At 38.3% G+C, this 26,933-nt stretch overlaps 1 protein-coding gene across 1 annotated transcript; it reads left to right on the top strand.

Moving 5' to 3' along the window:
• Nucleotides 1-369: 369 nt before the first annotated feature.
• On the top strand, nucleotides 370-20,057 carry PSEN1 (presenilin 1; the record flags this gene model as incomplete). Its single annotated transcript, XM_082485087.1, has 10 exons — nucleotides 370-453; nucleotides 3,300-3,556; nucleotides 4,865-5,006; nucleotides 8,770-8,837; nucleotides 10,603-10,823; nucleotides 13,042-13,140; nucleotides 15,478-15,564; nucleotides 16,410-16,583; nucleotides 18,690-18,808; nucleotides 19,104-20,057. 10 exons carry the CDS (start codon nucleotides 370-372, stop codon nucleotides 19,257-19,259), a joined length of 1,407 nt encoding a protein of 468 aa, XP_082341213.1. The 3' UTR covers nucleotides 19,260-20,057.
• Nucleotides 20,058-26,933: the final 6,876 nt, after the last annotated feature.

The following is a 26,933-nucleotide window of genomic DNA, read 5'->3' as shown; positions in this document are numbered from 1 at the left end:
ACACACCAAGAGTTCAGCCCAGTTTTCAATATCTGTCACTGTATAATGACCTTTAAACATACATGGTGTATATGAGAACTAATGAAGTCTGTGCCTACTGTGAGGCAAGGGGCTCTGCTCCTGGTGTATAAATCTGGATTTAATAAATAAAAACTTTTTATCAAATATGCTAGTTCTTTATCTCTTGGTTCAGGGGCATTGCTCTGGGTTTGCTATTAACTATTGTCCCGATAGGGGGAAAAAAAACCCTATCATTTGCTTTTGATATTGTTTATTCACTTGAAAGCGCGTAGTTCATAACTTACGTTTGCTTACGGTGTTACAACAGGTGTTACTGACTTTTTAGCTTCAGAATTTTCACTTTTAACTATGTCTGAGGAAAGTGAAGAGTCTGTTCCTTTGCTTCCACTTCAGCAAGAGTCCATGGCCTCTGCTCTGTTTAATACTGATCAGGTAGGATATGAGTGCACTTTGTTCTTTTAACAACAGTGGGGAACGCGCATGTCACATTTAGCTGCGCTTTTAGTAGCCTCAAAGGACAACTTTTTTTCTAGTTTTAACAGCAAATGACAGAATAACTCTTAACTCTTTTGATGCTCGTCTGGTTTCCATGCACTGTGTCTTAACATGTGAAGGCATTTTGTGATTGTGTCTTTGTTCCTAACTAGTGGAAGGAATAAAATGGCATATATTGGTCTAATTTCTTGGATTTTTTCTGTTTGTTTGGATTTGCAGTTTTTTGTGGTGGTATGCTAGTTAATCAGGCTTTTCCTTTGGCTGTTTTTGTGTTTGCTTTGCGAAGCTGTAGATTTTTATTTTACTTTTTATATTTCTGTGCCTTAGATAGGGGTAAGTTCTCCCTCATGCAGGACTGCTATTACAGCAGAGAAAGAGCAATGTGTTCTGCAAGCATGCAGGAACTTCCATACTAGGTCTGCTTTATTTGTGAGGTGTTCTAATGCTCTGATCATCTCCAATGTACTGTTACTTATGGTCATCTTAGGCAGTTTATTTAGACAGGTAAGCTTATTGTTGTCTTGTTGTAGACTGAGACTAATAGAGTATTTTCACTAGCAAAGTGAAAAAAGTTGCATTTGAGCTATAATCTGTACAAGAAGAACTTCAGTTGCAACCAGCATTTCAGAACAATTAAACATAATCTCTTTATTTGCATTCTCCTATATTCCTGTTTCTATCTGACTTTCAATAATTGTATGTGAGGACTTTGCACAAAATACCTAGTGATTTTTAATGAATCTCTCATTAAGTAAGAAATAATATTAAACTGAAAATTTTTTTCAGGACATACTTTTAAGTTAATGATACTAAATTAAAACTAAGGTTAAAACCTTAATTGTAAAAATCTGGTTGCCTGCTAGTTTTAATTGCTTGCTTAAGACAATTTTAGTGTGGTTTTTTTTTTTTTCTCCCCTTATATTCAGTTTCCTTTTTGAAAAATAAAGCAAATTTTCTTAGAGGACAGTTCTTGAGACCCTGCTGAACTCAATCCTGAGGATACCACAAAAAGGAGTAAGCAGGCAAAGCATTTGATATGTATTGTTACTTTGTAATGTTTTGTAAAAGCAAACTTTTCATGAGTTGAGGAAGTTGTAAAGCTTCGACCAAGGTTTTAGCAGTGTCAGTGTTTGCAGTTCAAAGTCCAGGGACTTGTGCTTCTTAATCACTTAAGTGGTTTTGAAAACCCCACTATGAGTTCCTGAGTGTGTGCTTAACATCTTATCTTTTCTGAGGGTGGGGCTGGGAAAATTCACTATAAAGAATCTCCAGAATTACTACTGATTTATCAAAAAATTGCAGTGAATTGATGAGATACAAGTCAGCAATTATGTTTGGAAATGCTATTAAGAACAGGTAATGAGACTTTAACATTACATGTTTAAGGAAAAAATTACCTGCATAAGAGTACTTAAGCAGAAATACATTAGGTTATTTTCAATTCCGTATCTTATGTCTAGAGCAATTTTACTAAAACTAAGTGATATTTTAAAGGTATTGCAAAAGGTATCTTCCTTCAGTTTGTTGTCCGTTTTAATCTAAAGCTGCTTTAGTGCACCTAAGCTGAACTGTTTGTAAATGAAAAGTCTTTGTATTACATCTCTTATGTTAAACCTCTTGAGGGAGTGGAACAGTACAGCATTGACTTTGGACATGGTAATACCGTAAAAAAAAAAAAAAAAAAAAAAGTAGACTTTATAAGCATTTTAAGGCTTCTTTAGAGTGACTGGTAAACATAATATGGTTTTGTTTCTTTGTAGTCCAGAACAGGTGAACTGCAGCTCACTCTCCTGTTGTGTTCTCTGTATGTGCACACAACATATTAAAGGCTGAATGCCGCCTGCTGATGGGGCTTCTTGGAGAGGGGACAAAAGGTTTGTGACAACAGGAGGGGTGCAGGCCTGATTATTTACTTGTAGGTGCTGTTCCCAGTCTGTGTTCTTGCTTGTGGTTAATCTTAATTCCATTGAAAGTCTACCTCTGTCCTTGTGTTTGAATTATACCCTTGGTATTTCCTGTAACAGTATCAGGAAGGTTAGGAGACTCTTCTGTATCATCAGCAAGGGTGGTGGAATTTCTTCAGTGTCAGTGGAAGGATGTGGCAGTAGGATCCTTGGGAAAGAAGATAAAGAATCTGCACGCTTAGCTCATCTTGCTAAAACTTTGGGATCGAATCTCAGTATAAAGACTGAGAATTACCCGAGTTTGGTCATCATTTCTTTGTTGTTCTTCTTGCTAAAAATGTGGGAACACAATACCTTGTGAAACTCCATTTTAGTGTTTATTCTAGTTACCATGTTACGCCCACTACAGTACACTAAGGGAAGTAGAAATTTTCTTGGAACTTTCACGGAGTTAGGTTCATAAATGTCTGTTTGGCATTATTTCTAGGAACAGATATAGTTAATTCTTGTCAAGCCTGGAGTAATTACTGCCTTGCACCCTTGTATCAACTGTAGTTTGGACCAAGGTAAAAAGCTGTCTGCCTTTTTCCAGCTTTGTAAATTGTATTTAAAGGAAAGGTGACATAGGCTGTTAGATTCACCCAACCCTACTTTCAGCTGCTGTTTTTAATATAAATGCTTCTAACATAACCTTGTGCTCCTATTATTTTGAAAACTATGTGATGCAATTAATCACTACTGTTAAGTCCTTGCTGCAGCAAGTGTTCTTGACAGTAAATGTTACCTTACAAGTTTCCCCCTCAGGATTATCTTTAGCTTAGTGTACAGAAATATGATTGTGGATGGTTGCTGAGAAAACGTTTTTTCTATGTGTTGCAGAATGACAACAGTGAAAGACGTCGCCATGACAATAGTGAGCGCAGAAGAAATGACAATCCCGAGTCTGAGACCAATGGACAGCCACAAAACAACATTCAGCAGGTGGTGGAACAAGACGAAGAAGAAGATGAGGAGCTGACACTGAAATATGGCGCAAAACATGTGATTATGTTGTTTGTACCTGTCACACTTTGCATGGTGGTCGTTGTTGCAACCATCAAGTCTGTCAGCTTTTATACACGCAAGGATGGACAGCTGTATGTATCAATTTTTTCCCCTCTATCTTTTAAATGGACTTACTTACATAATTTTCTTTAATCACCATTTCTTCAGGAGTCTAATTCAAGCAGTGAACTCCCTCTTGCCTCCCTTTTCCCCTCCACCAGCCTGAAGATAGTTTTGTTTTATTCCTTCCAGAAACCAGACTCTATATTTGTGGCACTATTGGCATTTGTTGTCTGTCGAGTGACCAGTCAGAATAATATCTTAGTTGTTACTGCTTGATTCAAACCCTCGTCCTCATTTTAATGCTTCGTTGTGCCCCGTGGTATTTATAAAATACTCAGTCATGAGCCAAAGCCATTTCAGTTATCTCTGCTAGAATACAAAGGTATTGGAAAAGGAAAAAAACTTATTTATAGGAAGTAACGTACATGTTAAGTTCTGGTTTGTCTATGCTGTTTGATAAAGAAATTCAAATGCAAGAGGAAGATAGCTTTATGAAGTTCACTTCTGTTGCAGTTACAGAAACTTTCCTGGCAGGTTTCCTGTATAGTTTGGTTTTTTGTTGTTGTTTTTGGTTTGGTTTTTTTTTTTTTGGCAAAATATTAATGTTGCCAAAAAAAAGTACTTTCAGTGAAAGCTGATTTGAGAGAAGGGAGACAAAGAACACTGAGCCTGTCAGAACCTCCAGCAAATCAGTCTAAATGTTCCACTGTGAAAACGTTTAGACAAAGTGGTTCAAATTGTGTTTGGCTTTGAAATGTTTGTATAATACAAGCATGTCATAAAATATTTCAATAAAATACAAAGTTCTTTTTCACTATCAAAGTTGTTGATCAAAGAATTATTTTTTATATTTTATGGTGTTTTCTCCCTCCCCCTTTCCTCCCCATAATGAAGTGTTTTTTTCCCCAGGTTGTTGTATTTCTTTAACAAAAAGAGAGTTGAGCCCATACATTGTTTTGTTGAAATCGCTGGGGAACCTTTCATAGTAAATCCACTAGATGGTGTGCTTATAAAGGTCTAACTGCAGTAATAGTCTAATGATTCATAGCGTGTAATTGTATCAAACAACTTGGAGTTCTGGTTCTTGTTTGTTTAACAAAGTAGAAAATAGTAGTAATATAAGAATGTAGGAAAAGCAAGTCGTCTAAGGAATTTTTTTTTTTAAATTTGCCTAATATGATATTATGCCGCCTTTCAAATTTTGCCTAAGTAGAAAATAGCTGTTGCTTTTACAGCTCTGAATTGGAAGATTACTGCAATTTCATTTGATGTTGGCCTCACATATCAGAAACATTTGTGCATTCAGTGGCATTTCAGTTGACTCTTTGTTGTTGTAGCATCTACACTCCTTTCACAGAAGAGACAGAGACGGTAGGACAGAGAGCTCTGAATTCAATTCTCAACGCGGCTATCATGATCAGCGTTATCATTGTCATGACCATACTCCTGGTTGTGCTTTACAAATACAGGTGTTACAAGGTGAGTTTAAATATAATTGACTTGAGTAATTGTGCTAGTTTTATTTATTAGGACAGATTGTCAAGAATGGAACAAAGTGAAGCGTTATCAAGGATGAGTGAGCAAAAGTAGCAGAATTGGTGATTCAATTGACTGTTTCAATTTTGTGACTTCTGTTCCTTTTGCCTCCCCATTGTGTCAAAGCTCAGTGCTAACACTGCTGGCTGTTTTGTCAGTTTGAATTAGGGTGGCATTGCTTCCTGTTCCTCTGAAATGTACCACGTACTGAAATCTTCCTGTGGTCAAGAGCTACAAAGTGCAGATCTGGTCCTACAATTTGAAATCTATTCGGGACTTCAGGGGCTTTTCAAGGGCTCCCCTCTCCCCACCCTGCCCCCAGTATAGAAGTCTCCCAACAGTGTGACGTTTGTGTGACTCTACATGCCAGGCAATATCCTTATAGCAAACAGAGACTCTAAGGCTCTTTTGTGAAAGACTTCAATCATGTAATGATTTAATCTCGGCAAGTCCAAGCTTAGCATAAATAATTACAATGTCACCTGCCTGGGAGGAGTTGCTCATGAAAATTCCTGGTGGTCTTTTGGCCTTAATGACCCATTTGACAAGGCTTGGCCTAATAAAATTTCCCAGCCTGCAGTCAGAACCTTTAATCTGTTTTCATAGTTGTAATACAGGCAGTGGGATCCATTCACTGGCACAAAGCTTTGCTCCACTCTATTTTGTTTTCAAGAGTGAAAAATAGTTTTGGTCTACGTGGCTGTGGGTGAAACCTCTTTACAGAGTATTTGTGGAATGACTGGTAAAATGATTTTTGCCTGAATCTGTGTATGGCTTGAAACAGTGTTTTTTAAAGTATGGACCTTCTATTTCATCACAGTGCACAGTGTGGCGTTAAATCTGAACTGACAAAGTTTTGTTGTTTGGTTTTTTTTGTTGTTGTGGTTTTTTTTTTTTTTTTTAACTGTCAATTCTGTCCATTCTAATGAAGTCAAATAACTGATGTATTTCACCTAGGTTCCTTGGCAGCCAGTCAGTTCTCCTCTGGTGCTGAAGGCATCAACTAGTTTTCACTAAGCTTTTGACATTTCTGCCTTCCTTCTTGACCTTACAAAGCACTGCACTTTCTTCTTACAAAAATAATTGTTGTACTAAAAAATTAGAATGATTAGACAAGAGAAATTTCCTGTAGTTATATTTTATACTAATTAAAAGAAATAATTAACTTATTTTTAGAATTGCTGACAGAGTATTTCAATGCTGTTGTATTAGAATGCTGTAAAATGTAGTTACCTGTCCATTGAACTCTATTTCACGTGCAGTTCTGTATGTAGAACGTAGTCTAGATTATGGGGAATGGAATTTATAATGAAAGAATGTTAGGGCTCCAGCTGGTAGTGCTAATTTGCTTATCTTCACAAGATTTTTATCTGAAAACTCCTTTGAAGAAAGGAAGTACTATTTCAGCTTTACTGCTTTTAGTTTCTTATGTTTCTCCTGTGCGTGATAAGTTAAGCGTGGTCCTGATTCTAGCTCCTAAATCTAACCAGAAACAGCATCTTCGAAAGTGATTATATTTGACTAGCTTTTAATTTGAATATATTTTATTATTCTCTGCATTCTTCATTGTTTCAGTCTTCCTAACCAAAATCTGGCTGCTGCAGCTCATTTTAATTCTCTGCATTCTGCAATCCTTAGTTTTTATTCAGGTTGTAGAAGGCAATACCGACTCTGTACCAACAATGAATTAGTGTTGAAGCTGTTGTCAAATGAAGAATGAAAATTCTTCAATGCGAAGGCAACAAACCTGTTAAGGTATCCTGCTAGGAAAACAGTAGCCAAAACTTACAAAAAATACTTTGGAAAAATCACGTGTTTGAAAAGAAGCTGGTGATGGAAAATGCTATAGCAAATGAGATAAATACTGAGAATAAAACAAACATTTGCTTGTAAAATGCCAACTTATGTTAGATCTTGAAACTACCTCCTTTAGTACTGTTGGCAGTAGTTATGCAAAATGTGTGTAAACATTTGCTGGACTATGGCCTTGGTGTTTGACATTGTTAGCATTTTAGTCCTTACTAGAATGAAACATTAATAGTTACGTTATTTTCTTAAGTGGTAAGTTTAAGAGCTAGTACTACAAATAAAAGAGCTATAGATTGAAGTCCTGTTATTATTAAAAGAAATTACCTGGTGTGCTTTGCTGTTTTCTTAAAATGGTTTCAGCTAGTTTTACAGAGAAATAAAATTACTCTTGTTAGGTCACTACTTAGATATATAGGTAGCTCTACAAGTTGTTTGAAAGTTGGATTCTGTTTCAGGTACCTATCAGTCTTCAGCTTTAGTATGTTTTTTCCCCCGCTTGCTATGAGTGGTGACAGCTTGATGGACTGAGACAGATACTTTGGCAGTTTTCCTGCAGCATCTTTACAGACACCATGCTTATTACATGTGGGAAATTCTTAATTCTTTTTGAGAATACACTAGCAAATATGGAAAGTTAAATTACAGGCTTTATTAGGTTGAAGGTTAAATTTGAACCTGTTTTGAAAGACAGTGTGAAGGAGGAGAATGAATGTTTCAAAAATTGCTGAGAATTTTAAAAATGCTTATGAAAAATTTACTATTAGACTAAATGTACTAAATTACTAACTGTAATAGCTAAATTCTTAATTTGCTAGGAAGTCCTGGTTGCCTCACATAAAGATGATGCCTTTAGTCTGTGTGCATATGGGCTTCACTTTTAAATTAACTTTTGCAAAAAAAAATTTAAACACTTTAACATAAGATGCATTCTACTACACGTCTTTCATAAGAAGAGAGATATATAATAAAATTTTTAAACAGTTTCTGAATAGTTTGATCTGGTGTACATATATAGCTACTTTAACTAGTTAATTCTCCACTAAACGTGTCTATTCGAAGCCCTATTTCTTATGCAGCTTGAATTTCTAGATTATTGCTTCTGAACTGGTTATCTACTTGGAATGTTGGGTCTTGTTTTATATGTAAAATTTTGTGCTGGGAATTTGACAAATATGTTTCATTCTCAGTTCAGAGATTACCAAAGTTACAGGGCTCTTCAATTATAATTTTTAGTTTTGTGCAGTAATATACAAGAGTGGTTGCCAGTGCAAAGTCTGAGTGCCTGTCATTTCCAAGTTTAAATCTATGTGTGTCCCCACTGAGTACAAACCTGAACTGTTTTTTGTTAAATTGTTGGGCTCTCATATCAAAATTGGGGATTATGTCTGTAGATAATTGATGGAGAATACAGAAATCCTTATATGGTCGTTCATCGATGACATGCTAATTATGAATTGCAACATATAAGCACTAAAGGTTTTCCTGTGTTCCAACATTTAATTCTATAACTGCATTCTGAAATTTATTTGGAACAGAGCAGGCTTTTTAATTGCACAAAACCCAATCATGTTTTCCATCTATGTTAATGCTGGATACTTTTGCTATGTTATAGTGCCACTGTTATCAAAATGCCCTAAAAATATACAGACAGTAGTTTTCATTATATAGAACCTCTATTGAAAGACCACAAAGCACTTAAAATTCATAAGAGTAAATTGAAATACAGTAATGTGTGTAGACTAAATATGAATTTAGCAGCAACCAAAGAGAGATATCTGAATATCATTTTCTTGCTTTAATCAAAAGGGAAAATAAACTTAAAAGGATTTTTAAGTAGATAACTTGAAAATAGGAAATCTTAAAAAAAAAAATCTGTATTGATCCTTTTTTTCCCCAGGTGATCCATGGTTGGCTTATCATTTCTTCTCTGTTGCTGCTTTTCTTTTTCTCATTCATCTACCTGGGGTAAGTGAACTAAAGCATTAAATACTATTTTTCATGTATCACTTCTGTATGTATTTATTTTAGAACTAGCCCTTGAATCTTAAGAAGAATGATAGTAAGCTATTGCGATAAAATTTTTAGTTTTATACAGGTTCATAGAGTACATATAGAAGACAGAGGTATTTGTGGGTTTACAGTGCATCTGATATTGTACAGAAGCTATCCATCACATGCATCACCAGAATAAGCTATCTTCCACAGGGTAGCTTCCTCTGCTAGCATATCTTCTGATAATGTAATTTTTCATAGCCATATGACTCAAGGGCAGTTGTTCACTTCATGGCTTTGGTGGTGGGGCTGTATGTGCAAAGGCTGTTTGCATGGGAGTGGTACAAAAGCTGGAAAAAATCTACTCTCTCCCCAAAATATATTCAGTGGTTTGTTGGTTTTTTGTTGTGTTTTTTTTTTTTTTTTTTTTAAAATCTGGAGGCATGCATTTATCCAGACATCAAGAAAAGTTGTTCATAATATTCGTTGCTCTCTAAAATGAGCAACCTGGTCAGGGTTTGTAACTCCGGTTGTGCCATGAAATTACTATACTGTGTATATTTTTGTACCACTTGATGACAGATACACTTCTCTTTGAAGAAGCTTCTTTAATTTGGTCTCTAAGGGGAGAAAATGGTGTTCCTTCAGTCACTGATTTTTGCCAGAAGTGATCTGAGACTGAGACACCTTTTTTGGTCAGTATTTTCTCTAACCTTAATAACAACTTTTGAAATTCAAGGCAGTGTGGGCTGTGCAAGTGCAGCTGGGTGGAGACAAGCTGCCAGGCTCACTTCCTTTGGGTTTGGGCTGGAGCTGGCCCTCTTCCGTGAGGGTATATGAACAGAGGGACAGAAGGCTTTCCTGATGCTTTCCTTCACCTGTCCCTGCTGCCTCACAGCAGTGCTGGTTTCCTTTTGTGGAGGTACAGGAGGGGGTTTGTAGACCAATTATACTCAAGGCAGTAAGGGGCATCCTATTAACACTGTACATCTCAAAGGCCAGCTAATGACTATGGAAGACAAATTTCCTGGAGGAAAGTATCATGCAAATTATAAGGTTCTTAGCGGCTTGATGAGTTGGTAGGAGCGGAATCTGCAAAAAGCCATCACAACAGTTTCTTCCTTGGGTCAGTGGAAATCACCTGTGGCATGGTGACAACATATTTGTCTATTTTGGTTTTACTTCTTAGGGGTCTTAATTGGTTTATAGTATTTGGTGTGACACAGTGACATGGTTCATCCAAAAAGAAAGCTTTTTAATTTAGTGTTTGTGGTGAAGAATAAAAAAGAATAACCATGTACATCTTACTTTGAAGTTAGCAAAGTGTCTCTATTCCACAGGTGGCAGGTAAGTAGAGAGAGATCTGTTTGCATGCCTTTAAAGATCCATTATAACCTCACAAATTCTTATTCTTCTGATTTTTAAAAATCATGAGCATAATCAAAATGAGTGGTTTTGCAGTAATGTCCTTTCCTGTCAATTTCTGCTGTGACTGAGAAAGAAATAGAACATTAATGAAGATTTTCAGAAGAGTGGAAGAGTTGTGTGAAGAAAACACTGGTAAAATTATCCCCTTTGTGAAGAATAGTTAAGTACTAATTGGAGATAGAATTTGACATTTGTGCCACTACATGGAATATGAAAATTAAAAAAAAAAAATATTCTGAAACTTGCATCTGTAACTTGTTTCCATTGTTTTAAGCAAATGCAGTCTATATTCTTTTCCTTTTTTTTTTAGTGAGGTTTTTAAGACGTATAACGTTGCCATGGACTACATTACGGTGGCACTCATAATCTGGAACTTCGGTGTTGTGGGAATGATTTGTATTCATTGGAAGGGTCCACTTCGGCTCCAGCAGGCATATCTCATTATGATAAGTGCGCTCATGGCCTTGGTGTTCATTAAGTACCTTCCTGAATGGACTGCGTGGCTTATCCTGGCTGTCATTTCAGTGTATGGTAAGGTCTGGGGCAAGGCATAGTAAGAGGTGTTACAGTGGGAATTTCATCTATTCCCTGACTTTTCCATTTGTCTGATGAGACCTTAAAAAAAGAAAAAGTGTGTGTGTGTGGGAATATCATCCAGCGTAGTGGACAGGATGATTACAGACTTCAGAAATAAGATCATGGTCTAAACCGAGATCGGTCCCCTGCAGCTCTGGGCTTTGTGTGACTGTGTGATGTGATCTTCCTTCATGTTTTCTGGACTGTCTAGATGCTTTGGGGATGAGAATTGAAGTAATTTGAGAGAGGAGGAGATAAGAGATCTGTGTTGCCATTTTGATCTCTTCTAGGAAGGTGGAGAGTTTTTGGCTTTTCATTTTCCCCAAGAATCCTTGGAAACTATTGTATGCTCAGAATTTAGGAGCTGCTTCTTTGGGTGCAGTACCATACAGGTATAGATCTGCCCAACCTATGAATTGCTCAAATTTGTGGGCATAGAAACAGGACCCTCATCCATGCCTAGTAATATAATGAGAAGGAAGCAAGGAAGGATTAAAGGCAGTTTTTGTTGTCATTTTACATTTAGAAGGATATAGTTGTGAGAGCTGTTTCTATTTTGTTTTGTTTTTTAAATGAAAATAAAATTAATTTGAATTATCACATATGCTTTTTCAAAATGATGACTGAGAGATGCCTAGTTGTAGTCTTGTCATAAAGCTTTAGAGGGCACTGGACACTTTTGATAGGAAGATCACTTTGTATCCAGATGCTGATTTAGTTACCAGGCAAGACTAAAATCTGGTTGCTTAGACATGATTAAAACGTTACAGCTAAGTGTATCCATGAAGATGTGCTCTTAACTTGAATTTTTTTCGAAGCATGTAAGTGTACTCTGAAATTCTCTGACAATGATAAAGGCTCTGAATCTGTCCATTGTAGAAGTGCAGGATTAATAAGATTTGATTAGCTCTGGTAGGTCAGTGTACTCCTTAGGTGTCCTCTGCCTTCAGAGGGAGGAAAAATGTCCCTCGTATGTATGTTTATGGGTCATAAGGCACATTAAGAAAACCTTCCCATTCCCCCTCCCAACTTCCACCCTTCATATGACAGGAACAAATTTGAGTATTCCAAGCGTTCAGCCTTTATTCAGTGACTGCAAAAGGAAATCATTCTTCACGTCATATTCCAAGACAGTAATGTGGTTGTTTTGAGTAAAGGGAGGTAAGTTTCAAAGCCTGTGACCCCACACTAAGAATTCTTTACTTGAGCGGCACCAGCAGGGGTACTGGGGCAGTTAGCTCAGGTGCAGAAGGCTTGCTCTCTCCGACATACAGCTCCTGACAAGTAAGCTCTTCCTTTTCGGGTCAGATTGTGTTTCAAATGAATTTAAAGACATACAGTGAGTGGACAACTGCTAAAGGTAGTAGCAAGGTTAATATGTAAATATTACAGTTTTCTATCCAAATATACAAGACAAGGGAAAAGTAACTGAGGTTGTTTGTGGAGTTGCAAATTTCATTAACAAACCATCAACATTCAGGTGAGAAAGCAAATGGAACATCTGATAGGTTAGCTGTGCTTTGATCTGTATGAATAACTTGTACAGTCATCCGTATCATTTTGTAAATGATTGCTTTTCAGTTAATTTTTACTTGTTCACCCAGTTTCATATACTGTCCGATGAACAAGAATTGAGGGAAGCAACAAGAAGCTGCTGTTCTTTTGGTATGCTAAATATGCTTTGAACACCCCTCAAATCTATGCAAACGCAGCATTTTTCTGCAATGTAATGCAGTCGTGCCTACTTCATGGAAGTTATGTAACACTCACCAGGTGTCTTAAAATTTGTTTTAGCATTAAGCTTGGATTAAGAAAAGCTTTGATGGTAGAAAGCAAGCATGGGTATTTCCAAGATGTTAGTTGAGTGGTAGCTTTTGTGAATTACGTGCTTACATACAGACACAGATACATTTGCACTTGCGTGATATCTTAAGTGAGGAACACCACATTTAAAAAATGTGTATGCATATTACAGCAATATGTAAAATAGGTTGTATAACTGAGAATATTAAAAGGTATTCCTGTAGGATACTGACTTGTGGCCAATGGCTCTCTCAGGAGTCTGTGTTCAGGGTAGCATTTTATCTTACTGCCAGTCACTGTAAGTGCTGTAGAAAAACCTTCTTGTAAGTAAGTCTGCAGTGATGTAAGATCTGTTTGCACTTCCTTTCAGATTTGGTTGCAGTCCTATGTCCTAAAGGTCCTCTTCGTATGCTAGTTGAAACAGCTCAAGAGAGAAATGAAACCCTCTTCCCAGCGCTTATTTACTCCTGTAAGTACATTTCATTAAATACTTTAAATTTGCAATCACCCACCCAGCTGAAGTGGTTTTCTCATTTTTCTGTGTTTTAACATTATGTTTGTCAGCTGGAATTCTTAGTCTGTTCACTTGGGTCTCAGTTTTCCTTTCACTCTTGACTCAAATATGTGGAACATCTTCTGGCCTAAGATCTTTCAAGAAAAAAAACCCAAACATGTTTTGTTACAAAATATGAACAGGAAAAATGGTAGTATACCTTGTTTTGGCCAAAGGAGGATGTCATTAGGCTGTGAATTAAGCCTATTCAAAGACAGTATTTGTTTTCAGAAAATATTTATCAGCTTTCAGTGCTTAAATAACTCGTGTGTTACTGGAAGGAAAGGGAAAAATTGCCAGGAAAAGGTTAATTTACTATTTTCTCCCGGGCTTGTCTTTTTTGATACATTGTTTCTCCCTGCAGTTGCAAAAAATATCCTACTGAATGCAAATTGCTGTTATGACCCATGTATCAATTAGTGTGTAATTCCACTGTTTCTGAAGTTTCATGTTGCTGTATGGATAAACAGTGAAATAGGTTGTAGCATAAATCATTAGGTCTGTATTTGGAAGCAGGAAGTGTGTTGTAGACTGACTGGCTGCTTCAGGGACAAGCTTACACTGGAGAAAGGGAACAAGTTTCTTTGTGTCACTCTTGCTGTGTTTTACTGATACTACTTATAGCTGCCTGTTCTTTTGTGGGAGGAGAGGTTAACACTGAGAAACCACAAACTTGAATTAAAATATACCATATAAGTGTGACAACATTTCATTACCTCCAGATGGGAGAATTCTTTGTCAATGGTGGGGGCAGAGAACAATTAATGACATCCATGTGTCTAAATTGGAGAGACATGGATTTGATGGATGGATCACTCAGTGGATAAGGAATTGGCTGGATGGTTGCGCTCAAAGAGCGGTCAGCAGCTCAATGTGCAAGTGGAGACCAGTGATGAGTGGTGTTCCTCTCATGGGCATGGACATGGAATTGAGTGCACCCTCAGCAAGTTTGCCAATGACACTGAGCTGTGTGGAGCGGTCAACAGGCTGGAGGGAAGGGATGCCATCCAGAGGGACCTGCACATGCTGGAGAGGTGGGCTTGTGCAAACCTCATGAAGTTCAACAACTCCAAGTGCAAGGTCCTGTTCCTGGGTCGAGGCAATCCCAAGCACAAATACAGGCTGGGAGGAGAATGGATTGAGAACAGCCCTGAGCAGAAGGACTTCGAGGTGTTGGTTGACAAGAAGCTCAATGTGAGCCGGCAATGTGCACTTGCAGCCCAGAAAGCCAACCATATCCTGGGCTGCATTAAAAGAAGTGTGGCCAGCAGGTTGACGGAGGGGATTCTGCCCCTTTACTTTGCTTTCCTGAGACCCCACCTGGAGTATTGAGTCCAGCTCTGGGGTCCCCAACATAAGAAGGACATAGGCCTGTTGGAGCGGGTCCAGAGGAGGCCCGTGAAGATGATCAGAAAGCTGGAGCACCTCTCCTACAAAGGCTCAGAGAGTTGGGGTTGTTCAGCCTGGAAAAGAGAAAGCATGGCAGAGACCTTGTAGCAGCCTTCTAGTACCTAAAGAAGGCCTACAGGAAAGGTGGTGAGGGACTCTATCAGGGAGTGTAATGGTAGGATAAGGGGTAACAGTTTTAAACTGAAAGAGGGTAGATTTAAATTAGATTTAGGAAGAAATTCTTTACTGTCAGGGTGATGAGACACTGAAACAAGCTACCCAGAGAGGTTGTGGATGCCCCATCCCTGGAGGTCTTCTAGGGCAGGTTGGATGGGGCTTTGAGTAACCTGATCTAATGGAAGATATCCCTAGGCATGACAGGGGAGCTGGAACTAGATGATCTTTAAGGTCCCTTCCAACCCAAACCATTCAATGATTCTATGAACTTTGATGCAGATACTGTCTCTGAATTGAGGTACCTCAGCACCAGTCTTAATAGACATTTTATTTGCAGATAAAAGAACTGATTACCGGAAAAAACTAAAGAAATTGTTGATTCAATTTTTCAGAATGGACCTCATATATAGAAGTAATTTCTCTGGCAACAGCTGCTGCCATTTTATTTTTTTTTAACATCTAGTAAGAATAAAACTTTTATTTATCAAATTCTGTAAATGTGCAATGTAGCTGGTACTGGCTGTGTTCTAGATATTACTGTGCTTTTATGAGAGTAAAATTTCCTGTTGCTATAGATAGTTGTATAAAAAAAAAATTGATGCCAGCACTATCTCAGAACTGCATACATCTGAAGATATGATTAGCTATGTTGTTTTTTTTTTTTGGTTTTTTTTTTTTTTTTAATAGCAACAATGATATGGTTAGTGAACATGGCTGAGGAAGATCCAGAAGCTCAACGGAAAGTTTCCAAAAACTCCACTTATGATAAACAAGGTGAGTTTTTCTTTGGCAAGCCTTTATAGTTGTCATTTTATTGGAATACGTGTTTATGGGTCCTTATTTTTTAGCTTTTTAAGTGTCCTTGTTGCTGTAGAAGAGTGAAAGCATGGAGGCCTTATTAGGAATGATGAATCTCTCAGGACTTCAAAAATTACTTACTTATTGTGCAGTTAATGGTCTTGCATTTATTTTTCTGGGATCCAGGATGTTGGTCGTGAAGTGATTGTCAATGGACAACTATTGACTAAGCTCACTTGCTTGTCAAAGTGGAATGATATAGTATAATGCTAACTCACTTATATTAAATAGAAATATGTCTAGCCCTCTTGGCGATGCAGCTAGTGTTTAAAAACATGGGGTACATTTGTTTACATGTATTATTAAAGCAGAGTAGAGTTTCTGAATTTAACATGCTTGAAGGGATATATGTACATGTAACTTTCAGTAAAGTTTTCTATTTTACTGGAAAGTTAAGCTGTCAATGTTGACTAAAGAAGCTATTGAAATACTGGATGAGAGTTTATTCCTTAAATTGTGATCTTTAAATTAGGTCACCACAGAACTTCCACTCTGTTATGTCAAAGTACTCCTGAATATTAGGACTTGACTGCAACATGTAGAAGCTGTGACTGCAGAGTGCACATTGACTCCTGGTTGTTTAAATATTAAAATCCTAAGTGAGAATGTCTTGTAATGGTGTGTGCCAATGTTGGATGTTGCTAAATATTACGGAATAGATCCTTTTTCCTCATTCTTTCATGATCTTACGTGTGGAGAGATTGTCATGTTTTAGAAGGGATATTTTTGAAGGAGATCTTAAATGCCTTTCTTCCTTTGAGCTCCGGCAAACCAGACTCAGAATGAAGATGCTGAAGCAGATGATGGTGGCTTTAGTCAGGAATGGCAGCAACAAAGGGACAATAGAATAGGACCCATTGAATCAACGCCTGAATCACGTGCTGCTGTTCAGGCTCTACCCAGTAACTCTCAAACAAGCGAAGACCCCGAAGAACGTGAGTATGGAGTACTGTGGCTGAAAGACTTAGTAAATCTGAAGCTGCTTAGTCTTAGTCATCCTGACTGCACAGATAGAGTACGCTGTGAGCTAATAGCAAGCTGAACAGCTGCTGTTGCTCATGATCAATACTGACATGCCTCATAGAAATAGATGGAGTTGCTTTTTGGTAGCTTTTGGGTTTGCTGCAAGAGTGAGTAATATTGACCAAATTGATCTTCGGTTTGGTATGCAGATTCAGAACTTTAATAGCACAAGCTGCTTGCAGACCATTATGCAGTCAGTTGCATTAGCTTCCATCTTTTTCATGCAGTTTTCTGCTGTGTGTTGCCTCTTTTGGATTTTAGGCCCTATAAATGCAGTCATTAACTTTTTTGCCTCAAGATTAAACTACTGGAATCCATTCTGTAGAAAGCAATGTTTAAAACCTAATTGGAGACTGAAATGAATGCAGAATGCCATCGGCTTGCTTATTTTTCTCCAGCATCTTGCTGAGGTGCAGTATCTTTGGAGAGCATATGACATCAGTACTCAGATATCTATTTTAACAGACTCGTGATTTCCAGTTGGAGTTTAAGCTGCTATTAGATTTGCAAAGCTCTAAATAAATTAAGGTCTGTCTGTCTAATAAACTGCACTCCCTGTGTGATGCTGCCATATTTAGAAGGTGCAACTCTTTCCTCTGATTCTCAGGTGCTCCTCCATTTAAAAATACAGAGACTTCAAGAACAATTTTAGAATTTACTTTGTCCAAAAAATTCCAAATTCAGAGTGTGTTGCAAATCCATTTTCATTTCTAGAGCTTAGAAAAATAACAATAAGATGCAAAAATTTTAGGAACTGGGCTATTTTAGTTGGTTAACTGGTTAACTAAAACTCTTGTCTGGACAGACGAATAATTTTCTCCCTCCTGTATTCCTGCAGCGAATAGTAATGACAGATGTGCAGTGATCCTGTCAGACTTGTCAGCCAGCATTAGCTTACTAGAAGTTTGGAGCAGCTCATTAGAAATTTGGAGAGTTTGCTTGTGTGGAAGGAGTTACCTAGCAGTTGCCTTTGCTTATTTTTCTGTCACGCTGAAAGCAAGCATCCAAGTTTTGTTTCAGCAGTTAGAGTTGTGGTGCTTAAAAGCTTTTCATGAACGCACTGTTCTAGACATATATAGGAGGCCTGCCAAAAGAGAGTAGGGTTGCCTTTTTTTCTTTTTTCTTTTCCCCTCTTTTTTTCCTTCTTGTTTCTTTTTCTCACCAATGATCAACCAGGCATTGAGCTCTATTTTGATGCTCTCAGTTCCTCTCAGAACTCAAAAGTGAGTTTTCAGCTGGACTGTAATCAGGTGACAAAGTAAACAATAGGCCAAATGGAAACAGCTGGTGACCTGACATTGGCCTCTCTGACTTAATATCTTGGACCAAAAGCTCAGAAAGTGAATTGGTGCTCAAGAAATCCTCGTTATTTTGTTTGCAGAAATAATTGAGTATTGTGCTCCCAGAGTTGTTGCTAAGGTGGTAGTTACTATTTAAAAGAAGACGACATTAACTCATGAGTTTTCCTAAACCTCACATCTTGGACTAAATATATGTTGGTTTTATGTCTCTGTGATATGCTCTGTAATTACTCACAAGTGCTTTTTAGAACTACCTTAGTAAGAATTCTGTGGGAAAATTGGGATGGTAGTGGAATATTTTGCTGGGTATAGGTTTCTAACTGGCAAATAAAATGTCATCTGCAAGGGGCTACTTTGTTTTCCCCCTCTTGGCCAGCGTGAAAGAATAGTGCTTCAGTATTCTGTTGAATATGACATGGCAACCAAAAGTGGACATCCGCCCAACAAACACAATTACAAATACCTGAGTTTGTATGTCTTGCATTTGTATGTACAGGAAGAGTAGGAACATAGGAGAATTCTAGTTATAGGATGTGGTGTAATGTTCCTAAGCCATCTTGTTTCACAACAGTTTATTGCTTGTTTCAGGAAAATAAAACGTTCTTATTAGCAAGACTCGTTGATACTTAACATAAATCTGTATTATTCTCTGACAATTACTGATATGTAATATTAGGCTGTCTGATACTTAATGCTGCCATATATTCACTTTTGCAGGAGGGGTAAAGCTGGGTTTAGGAGACTTCATTTTCTACAGTGTCCTTGTTGGCAAAGCCTCTGCAACAGCAAGTGGGGACTGGAATACAACTTTAGCATGTTTTGTAGCCATATTAATTGTGAGTATAATATTATAATAGCGATAGTTTCTATTGTTCATCAGGGACAAAGTCATACCTGCTACACCTTTTTTCTTTTGAATTAGTTTATTTGGTGGCCAGACTGAAAATGGGAGGGCTTTAGCTGTGATCATTTTGGCTCTGCACCTTGTCACTTAAGCCTTTAGTTTTGGAAGGCATGAACTGTATTTTGTATTTCTGTGGGTTTCATGTTCATATATATAGTCTTTTGATTGTCAGAGTTCCCTAATTTCTACCTATGTTTTTTGTTGTGTTTTTTTTTTCTTCCCCTCAGGGTCTGTGCCTTACACTTCTGCTTCTTGCGATCTTTAAGAAGGCCTTACCAGCTCTTCCAATCTCCATAACTTTTGGGCTAGTTTTTTACTTTGCTACGGATAACTTGGTGCAACCCTTTATGGACCAGCTAGCGTTCCATCAGTTTTATATCTAGCCCACTTGATGCTGGTATTCTACGGATATTTGTAGCAAATCTGGGAGGAGGAAAAATGTTTTTCCCTCAGTTCTCAAGTGAGGCTGAAGTTTAATACTCAAGATTCCAAGCCTGAATCATTACAACTTCCTCCAATGGTGGTTTGTTGGGTGTTTTTTCCTGAGACAACTGCTGCACTGGGCACCATATGAGTTTTCCTGTGTGAAAGTTGGCTCCTTCTTGATGGCCGGTCTAAACCGGTGCTATTATATCAGAGGTAATCTGATATACATATCTCTGGTAAGGACCACCTGTATGAAAATTGCTAATGCTTCCACCAGCAATGTGATCTCTTACCACAGGTTAATTATTTCCACAGCATTAAGGGTGCTCAGGACTTCCTTGATGTTAACAGAGGAAGCTGACAAATCACATGGAACTTGTCCCTGAAGAGACAGATCCCATTTCAGACTTCTTCAGCAGTGATTTTTTGACAGTGAAGTCCTGACTCTGCTTTGTGTAACGAGAAAGGACTTTGTACTAATTTGACAAAGGGAGAAAGTACTGTCACTCTAAGAGTGCTCCACCACTTCATAGCCTCTGTGCCTGAGTGTGCTTGGTTTAGTAAATTTAAAAGCTTTTTTTTTCCCCACACTGGAACTAGAGCCTCTTCTCAGTTTTAATACTTTGTATCCTCAAGCATGGAGTGCACCTTCTGTACACCTGCTCCAGTTTATGTAGCTACTTAAACTTGGACTGAATTATTTGGCATTAGTGGATCATAAGGTCCTAATTTGGATCTTAGATTCTAAAAGGTTAATAAACTACATTAAAAAGCAATTTCAGGACTTAGTCTTTGTGGTCATGCAATCGTTTTGCTAGGACACCATTTCAAATCCTGTGTTTGAGAACAGTCACTAACAGCACGGACTGTGTTGTTGGTATATGTTCCTTCTAATGAAATTCTTTTGAAATAAGTAGACATTTGCAGCAATCCCAGATGGAGTTTAGCTTGCCAGATCTAGAGGCCAAAGTGCTATTAGTAGCACTTCTAACACATCACTGAAATTTTTCCTCTTCAAAAATATGGTTTATAGTTCTGTTGACCTGAAGTATTGGTCACTCAACCATATAACACCTCAGGTTGGGCGGGGATTTTTTTCTTTTTTGTTCAATATCTTTGTTGGTGAGGATACTTAAGTTAGGGGAGACATTACTTTATGTTACCAAGGAGCAAAACTTGTGACACTCTTCATTTTAATTCACCTCTCCTGTGAGGAACTGAAGACTGGAGAAATGAAAGACAACTCAGAATCACTGAAAAGAAGATACGAGATTTTGAACTTCTTGCAAGAAAAAGAATCGATTCAAACCTTAAAACTGCTAAACTCTGTTTCCTTCTTCATTTGAAAGAACTATTGAATAATTGCTTGGAAATGAGACTTGTGTGAGATTAAGTTGTTTTTGCTGTAGGCTCTTACTCTGTACAAGTCTGGATTTTTTTCTGAGGGAAGCACAGGGAGTGGATACTATTGACGGGCATTCCATTTTACTTGTATCTTGATACTGAAGTCCTTGCCAAGTAGAACAACTGTCCAAATCCTGACACAAGCTCACTTTACCTTTTTTCTGGGGCTTTGTTTCAGTGCCTCTAGATTCAAAGGACTGACACATTAGAGATGCTCACCAACCGTTGCCCAAATAAGGGAAGAAAGGCTGTGGTGTATAAATCTGCTTTAAAACCAAGAAAGGCTTACTTTGATTGTCCTTGGAAACATCTGTCTCTTTTCCAGTATGACTTGCTAACTGTACATTTACATTTTCATAAAATATATTGTCTTGTCTCCTCTAAAGTACTTTTATTCATCTCATTTGTGTGCTGATTCATCGTGGATAGCATTAATAAACTAACCATATCAAAATTGCTTACACTGGCTTTTCAAGTCAGACTTCCTTGTGTTTTCTAGCTTAAGTCACTGTTCCATATTTTGCTTCAATGAAGCCTGACTTAAAACAGGTTGGTTGTTTTGTTGGTTTGTTTGTTGTTTTTTTTAACAAGACTTTAAGTTGGTTTTATACTATTGTAACTTGTCCCTTTCCTGAGCATTATATCTATTCCCTTGTGTTTTATTGTGCATCCTAACTATTGTTTCATTGTATAGAACAGGTTTGCTGAGAGTTGGCATCACTAGCATCTGTTTGCGTATTTGAGCCAATTATCAGTTAAGTGTTGTTACTTAAATGCAGCGGTCATCTTTATTGGGTTTTTTTTTTGGCTTAAGTGTGCACCGTGGGAACAGTAGCTTCATTAAGCGTTGCTTTAGGATCTATAGAAATGCACAAAAGCCTTTCCATATACTTGAACGGGTGTTAGATGTACAACCCAAGGAAGAGCTCAGAATCTTCAAACACTAAATTGCCAGTCTTCCACTCCCCAGAACTGCTTTTGTTGTCCTGAAGTTTTAATTTCTGAGCTAGTATGGAGTTACAGTGGTGTAGACTATAAAATTTATATTCACAGAAACTGTTCAAGTTTATGTATTTGAATCACAAAATAAATTCAGAAGGGAAATTAATTTTCAAGCCCAGGCCAATATATGTTAAAGTACACTGCTTATTACCAAGTCTTACATACGCCTTTAAAAAACGGATGAAATTTTCTAGATTCGCCCTCTTGTGCCAAGTCATGGTAGCTTATATTCCAAATGAGATCTTGCAACTAAAGATCATCTCATACTTGGTTCCATAAGGTTCAGTTGAGAATAGTTTTTTGTCCGCATTTGGGTGGTTACTACATAAGCGTGAAGATCGTGTCACTTTTCTCTCCTTTGTCTTAAAACACCAATCTAATTTGAGGTCATGAACCTTTTCAGCTTGGTTAGCTTGGTATAACTGAAAGACTTCTGATATGTAGTCTGCATTTTTGAGAGAGTTTTCATTATTATTAAATTACCATGTTCATGACAGCACATTAGACTGTAGCTCTGAAAGAACTATTTTGTAACCCTAGTAGCTAGATTCATCTCCTTTGTGCCCAAGCAGACTGACTGGTAACCGTTGTCTGACTCTTTCAGCATTCATACTTTGAAACTGGGTATCATGATAGCTTTCTCTTCCCTTTCAGCTACGTCAATGATTAGTCTTCTTTGGCTAAGCTTCAAATAAATAAATGAGAAAACATAATATTGAGTTACAGATTTGTGTAAAACCCAGTCACTTTTTTTCTTTTTTCTTTTTTTTTTTTTTTTTTTTTGGTCTGTTGGGGAATTTAATTCAGAGCAAAAAAGAAAGATCCCTGGAAGCTGGTCTTGTAGCAAAGGTGTATGATGCCGTCATGTCTATGTATGGCTATTATGGTGGCACTCAAATTCAAATGTCATCTGTGTGAGGTGAGTCTTGGAGGTATGCATGTAGTATTGCAACACATTCAGAATAGTTCTGACTGGGCAGATGATGATGTCTTTGAGCCAAATAATCAAGGGCTGTGCTCCACTAAAAATGGCTAATCTCCTCAATGTACAAAGCTGACCCTGACTATTTCAGGCATAGGAGACTGGTGCTTCTTGGATATATAGATATATATCTGTACCTATAGAGAAGTAGATATGTATTATATGTACTCTGGACCTGTAAATGACAACTGTTCTGCCAGTAGTGCAGTCAAGAATTAAATATGCAGAAGTACATTTTGGGTGGATGGTACTGCGTGACGAAACTTCTCAAAGTGCTTGATTTAAAAAAAAAAAATAAAAAATTTGGCAACAATGCTGTTGAAACAAGTTTAATAGACTGTGGAACATGTCTGCACTGTGATTGCATCTCAGTGGTAACTTGGTCATTGGGAACGCTGAAACATGAACTAGAACAGAATTCTTTTACACTCAAAGCATTTGCTGTTTTCTTTTTTACAAACACTGGTTTGTACATAATCTGAATTGAATGTGAATTTTTTAAACACCTTTCTGGTTCTTGATAACATATGTTTTTGATAGATTATTGCAAATTTTCCTGTATTTGTCAAATTATTAAAATAAAAGTTGCATGAATCCTGTCTTATCTTGCCCTTACTATATTATTTTAAAGCCATCACTTAAAGCTGTTGGAGGCCTAAGCACTGTAGCTATTTTTATTCAGCATTTAATGAGTAAGATTCCTGTCTTAACACTTAAGTAGCCGCTTTATTTCCCAGCGGAACAGCGTCGAGCTGATTTCCATAGAAGTACTTTCTTCTAAAAGCTACTTTTTGTGTTCATTTAAAGAGTTGGTCAAAGCCTGTTGCAGAAGCGCCCATAAGGTATAATTAAGGCATGGAAAAAGAATATGAGATTATACTGAAACACCAGCTGGCACAATGAAGATCAGTGTTACCCAGGAAAAATACATAGGATGCTCAGAAAGAAAACACTTCATGAACAGTGTTGTGTATTGTCTATTGTTATTTTGTGTTGGTTTCCTATCAATACAATTGAAAAAGAGCTTTTCCCTAGCAGCGTTTTTTTGTTTGTTTTGGAGAAGTATTCACTGCAAAGTTCAAATTTTGTCTGAGTTGATTGACTGCTATTGAACATGTTTCTTAGGGGGATTGCCTTGTCTCTGCATGGAAGGCTTGCATGGAAGACCTAAAGTGAGGTCCATCCTGACAAGTTGAAAAGTCAAGCACGGGTGGTAGGAGGCCTTCATGGATGAGCAAGGAGCCCCTACTGAACCCCAACAGGAAGTGTAGAAGAGGTGAAGCAGGGGCAGATGACCCAAAAGAGGCATAGAGTTGCTTTCTGATTTTGCAGGGTTAGGGTTAGGAAAGCCAAGGCCTCTCTGGAGTTGAGTCTGGTGAGAGACGTGAAGGGCAAGAAGAAAGGATTCTACAACTATACAACCAGCAAAAGGAAGACTAGGGGGAAAAGGTCGTCCCCCCCTGGCTGAATGGGGCAGGGGAACTTGTGACAAATCACATGGAGAAGGCTGAGGTACTTGTTACCTTCCTTGCCGCAGTCTTTATTGGGAAGATCACCCATAAGGAATCCCATACCTCTGAGACTGGAGTGAAAGTCTGGAACAAGGTAGACTTAACCTTGGTGCAAGAGGCCAGGTTAGGGACCATGTAAACAAACTGAGTATACTTAAGCCTGAGGCCAGCCTGAGGCCTGACGGATTGCACCTGTGAGTGCTGAGGGAGCTGGCTGATGGCATTGTGAGGCCATTCTCAATTGTCTTTGAATGGTCATGGCACCTGGGAGAGGTTCCTGACAACTGGAAGAGAGCAAATTTCCCTCCTATCCTCAGGAAGAGCAGGAAAGAAGAGTTGAGCTACAGGCCAGTCAGCCTCACCTCAGTCCCTGGGAAGTTGATACAGAAAATCATCCCACGAAGCACTTCCAAATACATGAAGGGTCAAGAGGGTGATTGGGAGTAGTTAGCATGGATTTACGAAGGGGAAATCGTGCTTGACCGACCTTGTTGCCCTCTACAATGAGGTGACTGTCTTGCTGGATGAGGGGAGAGCAGCTGATGTTTACTTTGACTTTTGTAAAGTTTGTCACACCATCTCCCACCACTTCATGATAGACAAGCAGACAAAGCATGGGTTAGATAAGTGGATAGTGAGAACGACTGAAAACTGGCACAATGCTCAGATCCAGGGGGTTGTGATCAGCAGCACAAAGTCCAATTGGAGGCAAGTCACTAGTAGTATACCACAGGGCTACCTGCTGTTCAATTTCTTCATTAACAATCTGGATGACAGAATGGAGTGCACCCTCAGCAAGTTTGCAGATGGTACAAAAATGGAAGGAGTGCCTGATAGACCAGATGACTATGCAGCCATTTAGAGGAGCCTCAACAGGCTGGAGAACTGGGCAGAAAGGAATCTCATGAAGTTTAACAAGGGGAAACATAAAGCCCTGTGTCGGAGGAGGAGTAACCCCAGGCATCAGTACATGCTGCGGTCTCACCAGCTGGAAAGCAGCTCTGCAGAGAAGGACCTTTGGGTCCTGGTGAACAGCAAGCTGACCACGAGCCAGCAGTACACCCTTACAGCAAAGAAGGTCAGCAGCATCCTGGGCTGCATCAGGAGGAGCGTTGCCAGTGGGTCAAGCGAGGTGATCCTTCCTCTCTGCTCAGCACGGGTTAGGCCACATCTGGAAGGCCCTCTCCAATTCTGGGCTCCCCAGTACAAGGAAGATGAGACTTACTGGAGTGAGTCCAGTGCAGGGCCACAAAACTGTGGTAGAATATGTGGTTTTCTTAATTCTGATCTAGTTCTGAGGTGTAATATGATGAAATGTTGTAGGAATAGAAGTAGTTTTTGGAACTAGGAGCTAAAACCTCCTCTAAAAGTGAGACTTGAGACCTAATTTGACTTCCATCTTAGTAGTATTTTATTTTACTGAGGTTAAATATGGAAATTGGAGATAGGATTCTAATATGCTAATTTAATTACCTGTTTGCTTTCTTACTTCATTGTGGTTTTAATGTGATCTTTTTGGGATAGGTAAATAAGTTTCTTTTATTGACAGCATCAGTTCTCATGGAGACTTCGGCTTGGTCTGTAGCAGTCACTGCTAGGTATTTTTAAATTACCAAGAAATCTCAATCAAATGTATGTTTAAGGCCAAATTCAAGGCTGTAGAAGTTAGGAATTTGTGAAGTCTGTAGAGAAAAGAACCAGCCTTCATTGACAGGAGCTAACAGAACTGGGGTTTGGATAAGGGAACAATCAATCACTTCTGGAGTTTTATAATCTGAATTTGGTTCTCTTCTTTTCAAAGCCCCATTTGCTGCAGGAGGGTGATTTCAGCTTGACATCAAGAGATGCTGATGGATAGTACCAATGTAATCGGATTAGATTTGCTTTTTCTTTGTTTTGAAATATGCTTTTAATCTAAACTGACTGAAGTAATGAATAGACTTCTGTGTTCATATTAATTTTCTGATTTCAGTAGTTTTAGATAAGGGTTACGTGCTTTGATGTGGGTAGTGCCGCTGTCGGAATTAAGCATTATACTTCTTACTGGTTTTGTTGTACAAGTCAGCATGAATGTACTTGGAGAATGCCTCAGAGCACAGCTGGATGTTCATCAAATGTAGTAGCTGCATATTCAATTGAGTCAATGGATTATTTAGCCATCCTCAACAATCAAATACTAATCACTGATACAATAGCATACTCAAATGAAGAAAGTCCTGCCACCATTTAGTTATAGGCAGATTTATGCCCTGGGCACAAACTTAACTAGCACTGTTTGGTTTTGAACCGGGTGACAAATTCTACTTCCAGTTGCTACCTATGAGGAAGGCGTTAATTCAGACTTAGATGCAACAGACTACCTGCGGGTGTCACGGGGGAGATTTGTAAGACCAAAAATGGCTGGTGTCTGTCAGCGTGGAGCAGCCCTGGTGGGCTCCCTTCCACCAAGGGGTTGATTACTGTCCAGAGGCGAGAAGCAAACGCTGCCTTGGAGCAGAAATGAGCGAGCGGTGCCTGTCCTGGTGGTTGCAGCCAGCTCCCAGCAATAATCGCTTCTAAAGCTGTAATCACGGCCACATGACAGCACTGTGCCTTTTTTTACTGCTTTCTATTCTTGGTGCTCGTAACAAGGGATTAAAGAGCACGATAAAAATATGCGCTTAAAAAAGGTAGACTGTTATAAAATATGATTTCCTTTTGAAGGACTCTATTTAGTACATGATGAATCCTGT

This window comes from Vanellus vanellus, assembly GCF_965231255.1.
Source record: "Vanellus vanellus genome assembly, chromosome: 6".
Taxonomy (NCBI): domain Eukaryota; kingdom Metazoa; phylum Chordata; class Aves; order Charadriiformes; family Charadriidae; genus Vanellus; species Vanellus vanellus.
The sequence above is the reverse complement of the archived record's forward strand: the minus strand, read 5'-3'. Positions and strand labels throughout refer to the sequence as shown.